We start from the raw sequence: 17,265 nt of genomic DNA on the forward strand, positions 1-17,265 counted from the left end.
CTGTTATCCCAGAATTCCTCTCTGTGCAATGACCCCTGTGGGATAATATATGAGGCCAGCTATGCTGCATGACACTTTGATATATAATACATCATCCAAAAGCAGCGCAATCTGTTTATTGTTTCTGTTTGATTTTAGCGTTGACAAATGACACGACGAGTTGATTGAGCTACAATGTGATTTAATTGACTATGTCCAGCTCCAAATGGGCTTATATAAGACACCATTATTTAAACATATAAGCAGAGAACACAAATCAGAGAAAGAACACAAATTGTGTTTAATTTGAATTTATTAATTTAAGTAGCAAGAACAATGTACATAAATAGCATAACAATAGCAACATATTTTATATACATGAATGTATTTACATGAACTGGATATTCATAATTATAATTAGATGAGCTGATACAATCTTTACGGGAGATTTGTTTATTTATTGAAGAATTATTTATGGATTTGAAATCACTTGAAATGTCTGGAGTTGGTAACTGCATCAGCACAAAGGTGTCGCTAACAGCTTCGTAGTTTAAGACTAAAGTAAAATGGCGTAAAATCTTATATATATCGGAGACGCCACAATACAATATCATCATGGTATTTAACCCATGACACGATATTGCAAAAATACTTAGGAAATAATATCGAAATGTAGCCTTTTTTTATATATATATATATATATATATATATATATATATATATATATTTTTACCACCACGTTCATCCCTGTTGACACCAGCCGAGCTAATGTTAACATATTTACAGTTCACTTACACATAAATGTTACAGATACTTTCCATCATGCTAACATCTTACCGTCACTTTGTGGAGTGGATCCAGCGAGAGACTGAGGAGAGACGGTTGTTCCGGAACATCAGAAGAAGAAGATCCTCTAATCCTGTCCATGAAGAGAATTTTGATGCTTTTTCTCTTTTATTATCTTTATCATTTATCATCATCGTTTACTGATGACAACTGTGTCGTTTTTATTGTGTAAATCTCACCTGTGTAGTATAGTAAGTAAATAATATAGCAGCACAATCAGTGACGATTCAGCCTCTTCTGATTCTTCACTGTTGATCTGTGGTGAACACATGAACGCAGAGTTACAAAATGAAGTAAATCGAAAAGAAAGTCTTACACAATACACAAACAAAACATAAATAATGAAACGTACAGCAGAGGCAGAGCAGATGTGGCACAGCTGGAGGAGCCGGTGAAGAGGAGCAGACGCTGAATGGTGTGAAGATTTTCTCCAAGACTTGAATAAACCATGGTTCTCCTGTAAAGAACAAGGAATACAATTACACACTAAAATATGAAAGAATATTTACATCATAAACCTTTCCGCAAACTATGCCAACTGAGTTAGCCGTGAACGCTCAATTGCTGTCTATATAAGCTAAGCTAATAAGCTAATAATGTCAGATGTTAGCACACAGGCTGAAAACATTGTGACTTCTTGAACAAACATGAGTCACACTGAAATTATTCAAGCAAAAACAAGCAACTTACTTAGATATTATTACATTATATTACTTTGACATCGTTGTTGCTTTACTGCTGAGCACAAATAAAGTCGAGTATGAGACTGTGATCAAGCCAGCCGCACCAACATTTCAAGTGCACCTTTATTGCCCACTTTACAGCAAATGCTTTGGCTAGCTTACTGCAGCGTGTGGAAACTTCCGGTTTTCAAAATAAACCGTGGGTATTAAATAATTAAACTTAATAACATTTTTAAATATGAGAAAAGAAAAGTTGGGTTTTCTAAAAAATAAAAATAAATAAAGAATGAGGTATGTCTCATTAAACAAGTGTGATCCTGCACTGATTTTGAGCCAGCAGGTGAAATAACCTGGAAGCTATTGAGCTATAATGCTCATATTTACTGTATGAAATGTGTCAAACAATTCATAAAAAAATCAGAAAAGCGTAAAAATGTGGAAATAAAGTGTGTCTCATACGGTACATTTAAAAAAATATATTTTTTAATACATTTCATACTATAAATATGAGCATTACATCTCAATAGCTTCCAGGTCATGTGACCTACAGGGTCAAAACCAGTGTTAGACAGTAGATCTACTTGTTGTATCAGACACATCTCTATTTATCACATTTAAATGCTTTTCTTATTTTATATGAATTTTAATACATTTTATACTGTAAAAATTAGCATTATAGCTCAATAACTTCCAGGTCATTTCACCTGCTGGCTCAAGATCAGAGACAACTCTTTATTTCTCTTTAAAAAAAATAAAATAAACCTTTACATCCAGTCAATACCCACGTTTTATTTTGAAAACCGGAAGTTTCTACACGCTGCAGTAAGCTAGCCACATACACTGACTTTCCCAGTTGTCTCAAAGTATGTGTCATATTGTTTCGCAGTAAGGGCGCACTTGAAATGTTGACCGCAGTATTAGCGTCAGCCTCACCTCTCAGTGATGTCTTCCTGCTGGACATGGACACAGTAAAACCCTCTGAGTTTCCAGCTTTTCCGTTCAGCGCCTTCTCCAAACTCCGGGCGCTTGATAGCATTAGCATTAGCCTGTACCCACTGTTTCGCAGCGCTTTGAATCTCTGGGAAGTTCCTGCTCGTCCTTTCCTTGTTTTAACTGCACAGATTCCGGTACAGTTCAGCACCATAGAAGAACAACCTGAGTCATTTCTGAGTACGTCTGTCACGTATTCGCCAACGAATTCCTCACGGAGATTCGTGTGTTTGTTTACACAACGAGCGCTCTCTCTGCTTCCTCTGCTTCCTCTGCTTCGCTCGCGGTGCATTCTGGGAGTTCATCTTACATGACCTACTTCTTGAATCATGGATGTATGTAGAACTGGATAGTGCACCGCCCCTCTGGTCACTCTGGGTACTGCAACAAAAAATACTCATGGGCCCCAAAAAGCAATGTTCTCATTGAGCTCAATAGTAAAAGAGACGCGTGTAAAAATGTCCACAGGACACCTCGAGACATGGACACGAGCTTTTATAGATCTTTATATTCTATATTTTTAATTCATGGCGTTTTATATGTGTAAAAGCCTGCCTAAAGACCACAAAAAGCCCAGAAAAATCGTATTACCTGTGTTCACTCGCTATATTTAATTTTTTATCCAAATGAAATTTCCAGTTTAAAAATAAGTGGCTACTTTGTTTTCACTAAGGCTCCAACAAATCAAGTGAATTCAAGTTTTCTGTCACTCATCTTTCATACCCATTCACACACAGCCATCAAGAGCAACAGAGGAGTAAAAATGGCGACTGAAGCAAAGTCACAGAATACTTTCACTTTCACTGCTCCACCCATAGATGTAATCTCGTATTATCAGAACAGGACAGAGCTCTCCCCCCCTCTGCCTTGAAGCCTGTTTTGGCCATGGTCACTCTGGGTACTGCAACAACAAATACTAGTAAAAGAGACGCCTGTAAAAGTGTCAACAGGACACCTCGAGACATGGACATGGGCTTTTATAGATCTTCATATTCTATAGTTTGTGAATGGCACATTGGACTGGATTCATCAGATTCAAGTAAGTAAAATGTATTTTATATTTTTTTGGTTGTTATTACAATGTCTAGACAGAGCATGTACATATTTAGTTATTGTGGAATAGATTCATCAAGTTTCATTTAGAGCGTGTTACATATTTGTTTACAATTCTACAACCCCGGGTCTTTGTGGTAATCTAAAATATCCGGCTTGTTGCAGAGGACACAAACAGGTTGTATTCCCTCCACTACACCACTGTCTGAAACAGAGTATTAATTTGTTAATTTGTTAGATTTGACCACATTTACAGCAATATTTGTGAACTTTGTGATATTTACTTCTCTTGTGAAAACATAATTTCAGTGTTTAATCTGAATAAATGTGTATATTGAATGTGTATGCTGAAGAGCTAGGGTGGTTTTAATTCGTTATTTGATTGTATAAACACAGCCTGACCTCCTCGAGCTTTTATTTTGGTACATCCGGTTACCGGCAGTGTGAATTTGCATATTAGCTAAATATTTAGTGTCAAAAGTGTCATTTAGATTTTATTAGATTTATTATAAATATATATACACACACCTATATATATATATATATACCCACACACACACACACACACACACATATATATATATAGATATATGTATATACATATATATATATGTATATGCATACACATAATCGAGTTACTCGAGTAATCGTTGACAGTCACACACACACACGCCACAGCAGATTTTAGAGATATTTTCCATTCCAAAAAGGAACACAAGATGGCGCCATGGGGCTGTGTCCCTTCTCCTAGGGTGCCCACAACCCGAGAACCCGGAAATAAACGCGGAAGTCAGAAAGTTGTTTTCTTTTAGAATAATGCGCTGGGTGAGCAGCTCCATAGGAACGAACGGAGCTAGATTTTATACATCCATGGTGTGAACGCACTGAGTAAGTATGTATGAGCCCGTGGATAAAAACACAGTTTGTGTAAACACAGAGTGTTGACGAACGTAAAAAAAATAAAAATAAAACCAGGACATTTGAACAGCGATATAACAGTTGCACAACTTATAACAGTTAAAAAGTATGTCATGAGTAAAAGGAAGGTTAAATAAGAGTGAATTCTACCTGTACCTTTACAAACAAAACAAAAACAACTGTATTTTTGGTATATTAATTACATTAAATATTATATTAAATTACATTAGTTATCTTGCTAGTTAGCTTACTATCTATCTATCTGTTGTAGCTAACTAGCTTTAAAAGAAAACGGAAAATTCAATACAAATTTGTGAAACCGAAATGTCACATAAATGCATCACTACGCACAGACTGTAAACACGAACATTTTAACTTTAAAAGATGTCAAAAATATAATATGATATGATATAATAATAAATATGGTGTATTTACTAGATTATATAATGTAATACAACAATATGCAATCGAGCTAGCCAGGAGAGTATGCTAGTACAAAAGTCTGGCTTTATTTACCCTACTTCTCGATGTTATGGAGAGATGTATTGTTTGGCTTCACTGATGTTGAACGGTTAATTCACAATTCTGTTTGATTCATTTATCTATTCCAACGTTTTAAGGCAACAAAAAAAACACAAAACCTTTTGGAACCGTAGGTGTCTTCAGTTCCATAACCTTTGTAAACTTCATAAGACTTTTATTCAAATCTTGTATTGTCCTTGTAAAATACTTCCTGCTAATATTACACCCTGGCATACTTTATTTTTTGTGAATGCTTTATTTTGTTCATCATATACACTACCGTTTAAAAGTTTGGGCTCACCTATACAATTGTTGTTGTGTTTTCCATTAAAAGTCAGACTTTCATTCATTCAAAGAGTTGCAAAATGAATAGAAAATATAGTCAAGACATTAACAAGATTAGAAATAATGATTTTTATTCCAAATTATCATTTTGCCCTTTCGTCAAAGAACCATCAAAACTGTTTTCAGCTGTGCTAACATCATTGCACAAGGGTTTTCAAGGGTTTTCTAATCATCCAATAGCCTTCTAACACCATTAGCAAACACAATGTACCATTAGAACAGTGGAAATGGGCCTCTATACACCTATGTACATATTCCGTTAAAAACCAGACGTTTGCAGCTAGAATAGTCGTTTACCACATTAACAATGTATAGAGTGTATTTATGATTCATTTAATGTTATATTCATTGAAAAAAAGTGCTTTTCCTTCAAAAATAATGACGTTTCTAAGAGAGCCCAAACTTTTGAACGGTAATGAAGTTTGAGAAAGAGATTGGGACAAAAACAGCCATGATTTCACTGAGAGTCTGTGGCTTTTAGGACGGGCTCATAAAAATGTTGGCATGCTCGGCTCACAACCACACAACCACACCTTAAAAACTGCTCCGATCCTGTTCATAGACAAATGGGAAAAGTGAGGGAAATCAGAATCTGATTTCTAGTGCTTCTGCTATATTTTTTTGTAACCAGTTTGCATGACTTGTCGCCGTAGACTAAATTAGACGATTTGTTGATTATGTGTGGCTTTCAGGCCAGTCTGTGCACTGCCTGCAAGTCATCTCTCTGGGCTTAAATACACACTCTACGTCCTGTGATGAGTCACTACTGTTGAACCATATCACGCTGTGGGTGTAACTGAAAACAGAACTCATTCTTGCATTTTGACTCTTTCAGAAAGGTTTTTTCTTGGTTTTCTTGGTGTTCTTGGTTCCCGGCAGCGATACACTTTTAAGGTAACATCGCCGTCCATGCCAGTGTTGTGTAAACTTGCATTGTGTGTGTGTGCGTGTTGTGAGGAAATAGTAGAAAAGTGCTGTTGGTGCTTTTCCTTCAAAAATAATGACGTTTCTAAGAGAGCCCAAACTTTTGAACGGTAATGAAGTTTGAGAAAGAGATTGGGACAAAAACAGCCATGATTTCACTGAGAGTCTGTGGCTTTAAGGACGGGCTCATTAAAATGTTGGCATGGGCCACAACCACACAACCACACCTTAAAAACTGCTCCGATCCTGTTCATAGACAAATGGGAAAAGTGAGGGAAATCAGAATCTGATTTCTAGTGCTTCTGCTATATTTTTTTGTAACGTTTGCATGACTTGTCGCCGTAGACTAAATTAGACGATTTGTTGATTATGTGTGGCTTTCCGGCCAGTCTGTGCACTGCCTGCAAGTCATCTCTCTGGGCTTAAATACACACTCTACGTCCTGTGATGAGTCACTACTGTTGAACCTTATCACGCTGTGGGTGTAACTGAAAACAGAACTCATTCTTGCATTTTGACTCTTTCAAAAAGTTTTTTTCTTGGTTTTCTTGGTGTTCTTGGTTCCCTGCAGCGATACACTTTTAAGGTAACAGCACCGTCCATTCCAGTGTTGTGTAAACTTGCATTGTGTGTGCGTGTTGTGAGGAAATAGTAGAAAAGTGCTGTTAATGAAACAAGCTGTTTAAAGAAATGTCTCTTGACAATTGTCTTCTCTCCACAGTCATTTATTTGCACCATGGACAAAGAGGCTGTGTTGACTCGCGTCCAGAGGCCGAGGGCCACGGCGCCGACACTTCTGGGAGGAGAGCTGCCCGTCAGTGTGATAAACAGCAGCAGGTACATTCACCAGACAAGTCCTGCAGCTCAGGAGACAGAAAAGGGAAATGAAGACAGCGAGTCAGCCACCCTGGATCGTGCCATCCATGCCGTTCTGTCCGGTGACGTCAGAACTGTGATCCTGGTGGGTCGAGAAGGGTCCGGCAAGACCACGACACTGGAGAAGCTTGTGGTGGACTGGGCCAAAGAAGAAGAAGAACACCTTCAACGCTTCTCTTCTGTTTTTTACTTTCGCCTGGAGGAGATCAAGTCTCTCAAAGACCCGCTGTCCTTGGAGGATTTGATCACGCAGCGCCATCTCGGCCGTGTTCCTCCAGAGTCCGCGCGCCTGTTTCTGCAGAAGCCAGAGGACGTGCTGTTTGTTTTGGACGACCTGGATCGATGCGGTCTTTCCCTGGACCCCTCGGTCCACGCCCTCTGCTCTGATCCCAGCCAGGCAGTGTCAGTGTCCTGCTTGATGTCCAGTCTGCTCCATGGATCACTGCTAAAAGGAGCTGCCTTCGTGGTGACAACCAGGCTGTCAGAACATCTGCAGTTTCTGAGCGGCACCAGGATGGAGGTTCTGGGTTTTCTGAAGCCCCAAAGAGAAGCTTACTTCAATGCTTTCTTCTCGGACCCGTCTGCTGCTAATAAAGCGCATGCACACATGGAAAAGACTCTGGGCTTTTACGATTTTTGCAGCTCACCGAGATTCTGTTGGACGCTTTGCTCTGTTTACAAAACTCTGATGGATGCTGGAGCAACATATCCAGAAACAATATCCCAGCTCTTTGTTGATATCCTGGTTCATCTGCTGAAGGTGGTCTCACTGAACGAGGCCTGCAGCAGAGAACTCGTGCTGGCCCTGGGCAGGATGGCCTCCCGTTGTTGTCTTGACCAGCGTTCAAGCTGCACCAAAGAGGAACTCGGCCACTTTGGTTTTCAACCGTTTCTCAGCTCAGTCGGTGCGTTCTTGCGAGTCGACGGCGACGTTTTCTCCTTCACTTCCCAGCTGATGCTGGAGTTCCTCCTGGCTGTGTCTCTCTTTTCGGGCAAGTCGCCGTCTGAGGGTGTGGCCGAGCTGCTGAAGAAGCACAGAGTGCACGCAAAGTTCCTGGATCTCTTTTTGTCCGGACTCTGTGAGCCACTTCAGCGCAAACCACTCGAGACCCTGCTGGGGGCGCTAGACTCGGATCACATCGCGGATTTCAAACGTTGGCTTAAAAGCAGCACGGAGGAAACGCTGAAGGGATATCGCAAAGAAGAGCACTACCGTTACTTCCATCTTCTTCATCAAGCCCAGAGCGAGAGTTTGGTGAAGGAGGTCGTCACATCGTCGGCGCGCATCGGCATCAGCTACGGCGACCTGAGCCTTCACGACTGCGTGGCTGTGAACTTTGTGTTCACGAGCCTCGGCGAGATGAAGTTGTTGAATCTGTACAGGACGAGGAACCTGACGGGGGAGAAAGCACAAGTCCTGGCTCCAACTATGAGAGCATCACACAAGATACTGTAAGTCATGGTACAACTACACAACATCCTTCAAGTCATGTATTTGTGTACACTAGCGATCAAAAGTTTGGGCTCACCTATACAATTTTTTAGTGTTCCATTAAAAGTCAGACTTTTATTCATCAAAAGAGTTGAAAAATGAATAGAAAATATAGTCAAGACATTGATAAGACATGAAATAATGATTTTTATTCAAAAATAATAATTGTGCCCTTTCGTACCAGCAACCAGCAACTGTGCTAGCATCATTGCACAAGGGTTTTCTAATCATCCAATAGTCTTCTAACCCATTAGCAAACACAATGTACCATTAGAACAGTGGAAATAGGCCTCTATACACCTATGTACATATTCCATTAAAAACCAGCCGTTTGCAGCTAGAATAGTCGTTTACCACATTAACAATGTATAGAGTGTATTTATGATTCATTTGATGTTATATTCATTGAAAAACAGTTATTTTCATTCAAGAATAAGCACATTTCTAAGTTAGCCCAAACTTTTTGAACGGTAGTGTATAGATTTTAAAAATGTGTGCCGTGTCTCTTATGGGGCTGAACCATTATGTCCAGAAATGGTCAAATCTGACGCCGATAAGCTTGCGTTTGCTTCCTCAGATGTGGACGCTCGCTCTCAGCAGGGATGTAAAAAATATTTTTTTAGCCACTTAAAAAACGTCTACATAACCTTTTAGTTGATTTTCTCTGTGGACTTTGGTGTGTGTCGAGTGAACGGTTTACTAAACTCTAGTTTTCACGTGGAAAAGGTCGACGTAAAAGCATTAAACTTATTCTTAAGATATCATAGATGTGTGGTCTAGCCTTTTAACCTTTTCTTTTATTGCTATTGAAGAAAATGATGTTGCTATAATTATGTTTATTGAATCTACAGCTGAAACCATTAATTGGTAAATCAACTATTTTGATAATCGGTTTTAAGCTTTTTTCATGATTCAAACAATATTTCTGATTGTTTTAGCTTCTTAAATGTGAATATTTTCTTGGTTTCTTTGCTCCACATAACAAAGAAATCATTAAAACTGAATCATTTTGGTTTGTGGACAAAAACAAAGACATCCGAGAACATCGTCATTTCCAGGTTTGACAAACACTGATCAACGTTTTTAACATTTTCTGAGATTTAATGGACCGAACGATTAATCGTGAAAATAATCGTCAGATTAATCGATGATGAAAATGATGGTTAGTTGCAGCTCTAATTGAATCCCTGACTGCTTCTGTGTCTCACAGCTTGTCAGACAGCTCCACTGACACTGAAGCCGTCGCTCACCTGGCGTCAGCTCTCAGCAGAGGAATCACAGAAGAGCTGGATCTCTCTAACTCCCGCCTCGGTGACGAGAAGCTGAAGGTTCTCTGCGACGGACTCAGGGACTGCAAACTGCTCCGTATCAAGTGAGTTTAGCTCCGTATTTGACATTAAACGAGAAAGAAAATGGTCTATTGACTTCCTGCCTTTTTGTAATTTGCCCAGTCTTCAAACGTGCGGACTGACTGCAGTGAGCTGTGAGGACCTGGTGTCTGCGCTGACCTCGGGAAACTCTCCACTGTGCGTGTTAGAAATCGCCTTCAATCACATCGGGGACCAGGGTTTGATGACTCTGTGCAAAGCACTGTGTAGCCCTCAATGCAAGCTACAGGAGCTCCAGTAAGTGATGATCAACAAGTGGAGTATTACAATAATAATATTAGATTTTCTCGATCAAAAATAGCACCTTTTTCATATATATATATTGTTAGGCTACAAGGCAGTGATTTGACCGCAGCGTCCATGGGGACGTTATCTGCAGCTCTGAGTTCTGGGAAATCAGAGCTGAGGAAAGTCAACCTGACGCAGAACAAGATCGGCGACAGCGGAGTGGAGGCTTTGTGCGACGCCCTCAAACTCCCTCTCTGCAAACTCCAGAGCCTCAAGTAAGTCTGTGACTCATCAACCGCCGTCCGTGCCCTTTCTTTGTCCCTCAGCTCATCACGCTGCACTTCCTGTTTGGTTTTGAAGCCTCCAGATTTTTGCGAATTCGACCGGTGCAGTGTGGTTTGCTCCTGTCAATTGAACTGGTGTCACGCTCGTATGTGCCACACTTTATTAACGATTTTAAATAAATAAATAAATAAATGGGAATGTCATTTACAAAATGTACTTTGTGTGGTAATAAGAAGACCAGGAAAGTGTTTACTGACTCATTTTCCCATAAACTTCCATTCTAATGGAGTTATACTGTATTTGCAACTGCTTGAGACGCCCCCTGGTGGCTGTACACTATATTTTCACATTTGATGTGGCTTCTGGAAGACTATGAAAAATGTTGATATATGTATATGCATGTATATATATATATATATGTATATGTGTGTATGTATATATGTGTATATATATATACATATACATATATATATGTATATGTGTGTATGTATATATCTTAATATGTATATGTGTGTATGTATATATATGTATATATTTATATATACATATATGTGTGTATGAATGTATATATATTTACATGTATATATGTTTATATTTATGTGCATGTATGTATATGTGTATACACATATATGTGTATATATATATATAATTTATATTATATATAAATACATTTTAGGTGAAATGCTGCTGCATACATTACAGTTCATAAATAATAACTACATATATTGCAGCTAATGATTTAATGAATAGAATAATGAAAAAAAAAAAGCAAAATGTTGATAATAAAACGTATTATTAGCACAATATTGTGAACAGTAGATTACGTGGATGGATCTTTATGTCTCACAGATAAATCCTTTGAAAAGGTCGATGGAAAACGTCACAAATGAGTTTCTGAAATGATTTCTTTCAAGCACAGCTGCAGAGCTTTGAGAGGAGACTTTCACGGAGGTGAAACCTCTGACTTAAAAGGCTCAAGGGTTAAACCTTGGAGGGTGAATTATTGACAAACGTGCCGGCTTGTTTAGTTAATGACGTCCAGCGAGTGTCAGTGCACTGACTGTGTGAAAGATATCTTTGTAATCTGCAGCGCTGCTACTTGACTCCTCTTCATTCCCCCGTGTCCAGTCTCTTCGACAGTGAGCTGACGGGCGAGTGCTGCCCTGGTTTGATGGAGACCTTGATGTCGGAGCACTGCTCTTTGTCAGAGCTGGACCTCTCCGTGAATGATTTGGGCCAGGAGGGGGCGCTGCTGCTCTGCCGAGCCCTCAGTCATCCTGGATGCCCGGTGGAAAAACTCGGGTAGAGGCACACACACACACACACACACACAACTTCCCATTGATTCCCATTTGGAGCAAAGAACCACCTTTCACAAATATCTGCTGAAATTCAGATAGGAGCCATTGCATTGCGTGTGGGTGTGTTTGTTTGTTCCACCCTGCAGGTTGACACGATGCCAGTTGACCCTCCCCGTCTTTGTGGAGCTGGGCACTTTGCTGAGAAGCGGCGCGTCTCGAATCAAGTCGCTGTCGGTGGGATTGAACGATGTCGGAGATGGAGGGGTCAAACACATTTTGGACGCCGTCAAAGATCCAAAGTGTCTGCTGGAGGACCTGGAGTGAGTTGATGGGCAATTGTCACCACCCGTGTCATAAAATCTAATCCAGGTTTAATCCTGTGACAGCTTAAAGGTGAAGTCACGAACTGCTCCTCTGCTCACCCCCTCCCTTCCCTGAGCGCTACGGTATCCTCAGACGGTCAAATGTCGTCCTCGCCGTCTTTCTCCGTGTCGTGGAGAGAGTGGAGGCGGGACTTCCGCTACAAGTAAAGCGACGCTTGAGTTGTTCTCTCGCGTTTGTCCTTACAGGCTCCCGTAGAAACATGGCGTCTCGCTGCTAACAGTGGCAATGCAACCGTGGCCCGCGAACATGTTATTTTACGTGACTTTTTGAAACACTACGAAAATGAAGCAAAAACTATTATACAGCGACTAGACAACGCAGGAGCACATAATATGTATAAAAAAGTGGATTTTGGGTTATATAAACCCATAAATACTACACAGTGTCCCTTTAAGAAGGTGTTAGTCACAGTATCTGAGCCCCTTTTTCAGTTGGAAACTCCATTTTGCATCGCTCTGTAAACCGCTAACTCGTCCCACACCAAAGTCCATAGAGAAACTGAGTGATTTTATGTCACTGCTCAAACGTCAGTAAGTTCAAATGTGTTTTAGTGCGACTTCTGTGTTTGAAATCCTTCATTCAAATGTATCTTAGTCACACAAATTGAATGTCATGTCCGGCAGCTCCTCTAGCTCCATGAGCTAAATACGCAGATATTTTCTATGGACTTTGGTGCAGGAGAGTGAGCTCTTTACAAACTGAATTTCCGAGCCAAAAAGGCTGTGAAATAGCAAATATATTCTTAAAATGATCGAGCAGGTGTACGTTTTACCAGGTCAGCTGTAAAGTCTTAAGCATCCACGTCCCAGGCGTGGTTTTTTTGGTGATTTCCCTCCTGATTTTAGCAGAACATTCAACCCATTCCGTCTCCTTCTCCGTCCCAGCCTCGAAATGACCAACTTGACCGACGCCAGCGTCGACGACTTGTGCGCCGCCGTACGAGCCAGCAAGACTCTGAAGAACCTGGAACTGAGGAACAACTCCCTGACCGACGCTTCGGTCCCGGCCCTCGTCCGAGTCATGGAGGACAGCGACAGCATGCTGGAGATGAGGCGAGTCTGACTCACTCACAGTTCGTCATAAACGCAAAGCTAAGCATTATATATGAAGTACCAGAAGGATCTCAAGTGACGCTCTTGTATCACAATTCTTTCAGCCTCCGCTACAACGACTTCTCGGAGGAGGTTTTCGAGATAATGGACGAGTGCGATAGAATCAGGTACTGAAGAAACCGCTTCAGCGAAGCAGGATCTGCACCGAACAGCTGAGGTACCTTCCTTCCAAAGAAAAAAATGAAACCTGTTGAAGTTTTAGATCAAACATGTCATGTAATAAAATCACGTTATGATGACATTGTGCTTTCTGTTCTGGTGTTTCATCACACAAATGATTAGACCAGAAAAGAATCAACACATTATGCAAGAATTAATAATTAGTTGAGGTTCATGGTCTGGAAACAAAAGTAAAGTTCCCCCCCAGCAGTAGTTGCTCTGTTGAATCTGTTATGTGTGTGTGTGTGTGTATATATATATGTATATGTATATACACATAACTATATATATGTATATATATATATATATATACATATATATATACACATATATACATATATAGATGTATATACTCCTGCTGTACATATAAAGGACTCTCATTCTGTGGTAATAAAAAAACAATCCATATGTTTTTCAAGGAATTCATTGTTTATTAAAAAAAAAAAAAAATCTAATCACTTTAGTCCCAGTGAATATTTGTCCCAAATATAAAATAAAGTAATAAGATAAGTAATAATAAAATAAGTAATGCTGCGTTCCAGAGCCCATCCAAACCAGTAGGTCGGGGACTTCTCCTACCTCCAATTAGAAAAAGTGCACTGGAATGCCTGTCGAAGTGGGACCTCCTACTCGCGAAGTCGGGGGCTGATCGACCTACCCCGACTTCACCAAAATGACGTCGGAGAATAATGGCAGCTCCCATGTAGTCACATGAATAGGCTATAAACTTTACTTTTCTGTGTATAGACTTGTTTTAGACACCGCGATTTTATCACAACTTGTTTTTCATGTTATGGCGTGAAATAATGTCGTCGTTGTTATCCTTTATTGTGAAGATATGTAGGGCTACGGTAAAAATATACTCATGACGTTACATGTCGATATGTATCGCTTTTACATATACGGCTCGCTTGTGTATGCAAGTAGACTGAATTGCTGACAGTCAAAATGCCTCTTCAAACATAAAGAGCCGCGATCGTCCATGTTTTCTAACATTCGACTTAAATTGCTGGAACGCTTTGAAGTAGGAGCTAGTACAATTCAGGTAGGATAAGTCCCACATCCCATTTGTTTGGATGGGCTCTGGAACGCAGCATAAGTACTAAGATGTAATGTTGACAGAAATGGGACAAACAGACAGAGAGCAGAGAACATAATTCAACGTAGATTTGATGCAGATTTTTTTTTTTATTAAGAAATCTTTGGCATTTATAAAGAGACATAAGAGGCCTTTGGAATAAGAGTGAGGCAGATGCATGACTGGGTGAATCGTTTAACAGCTGGAAAATACACTGACAAAAAAATGTCACATACTCTTAATAATTTGGGCTTACGCTGTTATAACAATACTAATAATAATAATAATAACAATGATAATGATAAGCCTGTGGGGGCAGTGTTATGATCCTGGGTTGGTTCACCTGACTAACCCTAACTATACTGAATGATCAGGTTTTTCAAGCAAATTCCAACGTTGACAATGCCACGACTCGGCGGTTCTCCGATTGTGAAAGAGAGTGGTTCTCAGGCAGCATCAGTCATCGTTTTCACACCTGAGTCCAGACCTTATCTCCGCTGAGAGTGTGCTGGAAAATAGGAGAAGGACTGAACAGCGTCCAACTCTTAAGATCTTTGGGCGAAACATAAACGGAACTTTGTATTCTTAAACAAACGTTAGCGTCACAGCACGAGCTCCGTAATCAAAGCTAACAGCCGGAGTGAGAGAATGACATTGTTTTTGGGCCCCGGGGGCTTTTTCTTTCTTTCTTTTAAATCAAATATGCTGCATATAAAAAAAAATGAGGTGTAGACATGCACTGGGTCACGCTTTTGCTGCAGCTGTGAGGAAACGTGAGGAAACCTGACACAGTAACACAGTGCCCCCTCTGCTCTGTATCCCACACACATGGAGTTGCATCCAGTCCTCTCTCTTCTCCGGGAAAAACAAAAATATAATCATCTTTTCAGGCGGTCAGGCGACGACGCGGCAGCCCCCGCGGGCATGCTGACGGCGAACAGACGGCCACAGTGGGAGTCAATGTCCTCTTGTCGGTGCTCAGTGGTCATGAGTTTCTCCGTTAATGTTACCCGTGTGACTGCTGCTCTTTAGCGTCGGGGTCTGACTGAGGCTTTTATTCACCTCCTCGTCCGAGCTGCTCTCGATGTCGCTGCGGTCGTCTTTCGCCACCTGTAAAACACACACCGCCGATAATTGGACTACAGCGACAAACTAACAATGCAAAGGCAATAGAGCTGCAACAAAGGATTGTTTTGTATCGTTCGGTCCATAGAATGTCAGAAAATGCTAAAAAACGTTGGAAATGACAATCACGAATGTCTAAAATGATTTAGTTTTAATGATTTCTTTGTTACGTGGAGCAAAGAAACAAAGGTTAATCGATCAAAATAGTTGACAATTCATTTAGTAGAGCTGAAACATTTAATCGATGAATTGATTATTAATGGATTACTAAGTGAATCGCCAACTATTTAGATAATCGGTTTGAAGCTTTTTTCATGATTAAAACAAGATTTTAGCTTCTTAAATGTGTATATTTTCCTGGTTTCTTTGCTCCACATAAACAAAGAAATCATTAAAACTGAATCATTTTGGTTTGCAGACAAAACAAGACGTTCGAGAACATCGTCATTTCCAGCTTTGAAAAACACTGATCAACGTTTTTTAAAATTTTCTGACATTTTATGGACCAAACGATTCATCGAGAAAATAATCGACGGATTAATCGATTGCAAAAATAATCGTTAGTTGCAGCTCTATCATTTAGTAATTGATTAATCGATAAATCTGTCGATTATTTTCTCGATTTGGTCCATAAAATGTCAGAAAATGTTAAAAAAAACGTTGATCAGTGTTTGTTAAACCTGGAAATGACGATGTTCTTGAATGTCTTTGTTTTGTTTTAATGATTTCTTTGTTATGTGGAGCAAAGAAACGAAGAAAATATTCACATTTAAGAAGCTAAAAAAAACAGAAATCTTGTTGTAATCATGAAAAAAGCTCCAAACCGATTATCAAAATAGTTGCTGATTCATTTAGTCATTGATTAATAACTGTTTCAGCTTGTACGACTGTCCTCGGGAGGTTGTCACTAGTGCATGCAGGTAATATTTATCACAGTCATCTCAGTGTGGTGTTTTAGCTCCAGCAGGGTGCAGCGATAATGTTAACCAGCGTGTCTAAAAATAGCTACGGTGTCTGTTTCATGACAGGAATTGAAAACATCTGTGCACAGTTCAGTTTAGTACGTTTTTTTCTTGCCCGTCGATTCAGGAGAAGAGGAGGATTAAAGGCTCAGTTTGCTCAGTTATTGGCAGGAATCTATTCGACTTTTCCCCCTGGGTAATTGTTTTTTTTCATTGCCTGGAAACAAAGTCTTTTATCTGGGCGACCATCTTGTAGCCGCTGTGTTTCTACGGCAGCCCCAAAAGGACAAACCGGTTACTCCTCGAATGACGAAGAATGGCTCCGCCCATATAAACCTTTGGCTTTAACCAACGTGGGATAAAATAGAGACTAAAAACGTCTACCAAAGTCATTTTCTGGTCACATACTTGATCACGTATCACTTTAAGGTACTTCACACGCACTAAATCATCATATATAATCATATATTATCATTATAATCACGTCAACACTCACCTTTATGTCTTGGTGCTGCGCAGTTAAAATGGCGACTGAAGCAAAGTCACAGAATACTTTCACTTTCACTGCTCCACCCATAGATGTAATCTCGTATTATCACAACAGGACAGAGCTCT

The 17,265-nt window shown here is 39.9% G+C and overlaps 1 protein-coding gene and 1 long non-coding RNA gene across 3 annotated transcripts; one reads left to right on the forward strand and one right to left on the reverse strand.

Moving 5' to 3' along the window:
- Positions 1–815: 815 nt before the first annotated feature.
- LOC310931462 lies at positions 816–2,529 on the reverse strand. Its single transcript, XR_014592920.1, has 4 exons — positions 2,442–2,529; positions 1,178–1,282; positions 1,005–1,081; positions 816–898 (listed from the first exon to the last, which is right to left on the reverse strand). It is a non-coding gene; the product is annotated as an uncharacterized lncRNA (long non-coding RNA).
- Positions 2,530–4,366: 1,837 nt separating this feature from the next.
- Positions 4,367–13,555, forward strand: LOC310931451 (NACHT, LRR and PYD domains-containing protein 3-like). Of its 2 annotated transcripts, none has more exons than XM_083894603.1 (10): positions 4,367–4,439; positions 6,172–6,230; positions 6,982–8,588; positions 9,839–10,000; positions 10,080–10,253; positions 10,346–10,519; positions 11,658–11,831; positions 11,977–12,150; positions 13,099–13,266; positions 13,371–13,555. In XM_083894603.1, exons 3-10 carry the CDS (start codon positions 6,997–6,999, stop codon positions 13,438–13,440), a joined length of 2,688 nt encoding a protein of 895 aa, XP_083750729.1. In that variant the 5' UTR covers positions 4,367–4,439; positions 6,172–6,230; positions 6,982–6,996; the 3' UTR covers positions 13,441–13,555. The 2 variants fall into 2 exon arrangements, with proteins under 2 accessions (XP_083750729.1, XP_083750730.1); XM_083894604.1 differs by lacking the exon at positions 4,367–4,439 and adding an exon at positions 6,832–6,846 and having other exon boundaries at positions 6,173–6,230.
- Positions 13,556–17,265: the final 3,710 nt, after the last annotated feature.

This window comes from Microchirus variegatus, assembly GCF_963457635.1.
Source record: "Microchirus variegatus genome assembly, chromosome: 9".
Taxonomy (NCBI): Eukaryota; Metazoa; Chordata; class Actinopteri; order Pleuronectiformes; family Soleidae; genus Microchirus; species Microchirus variegatus.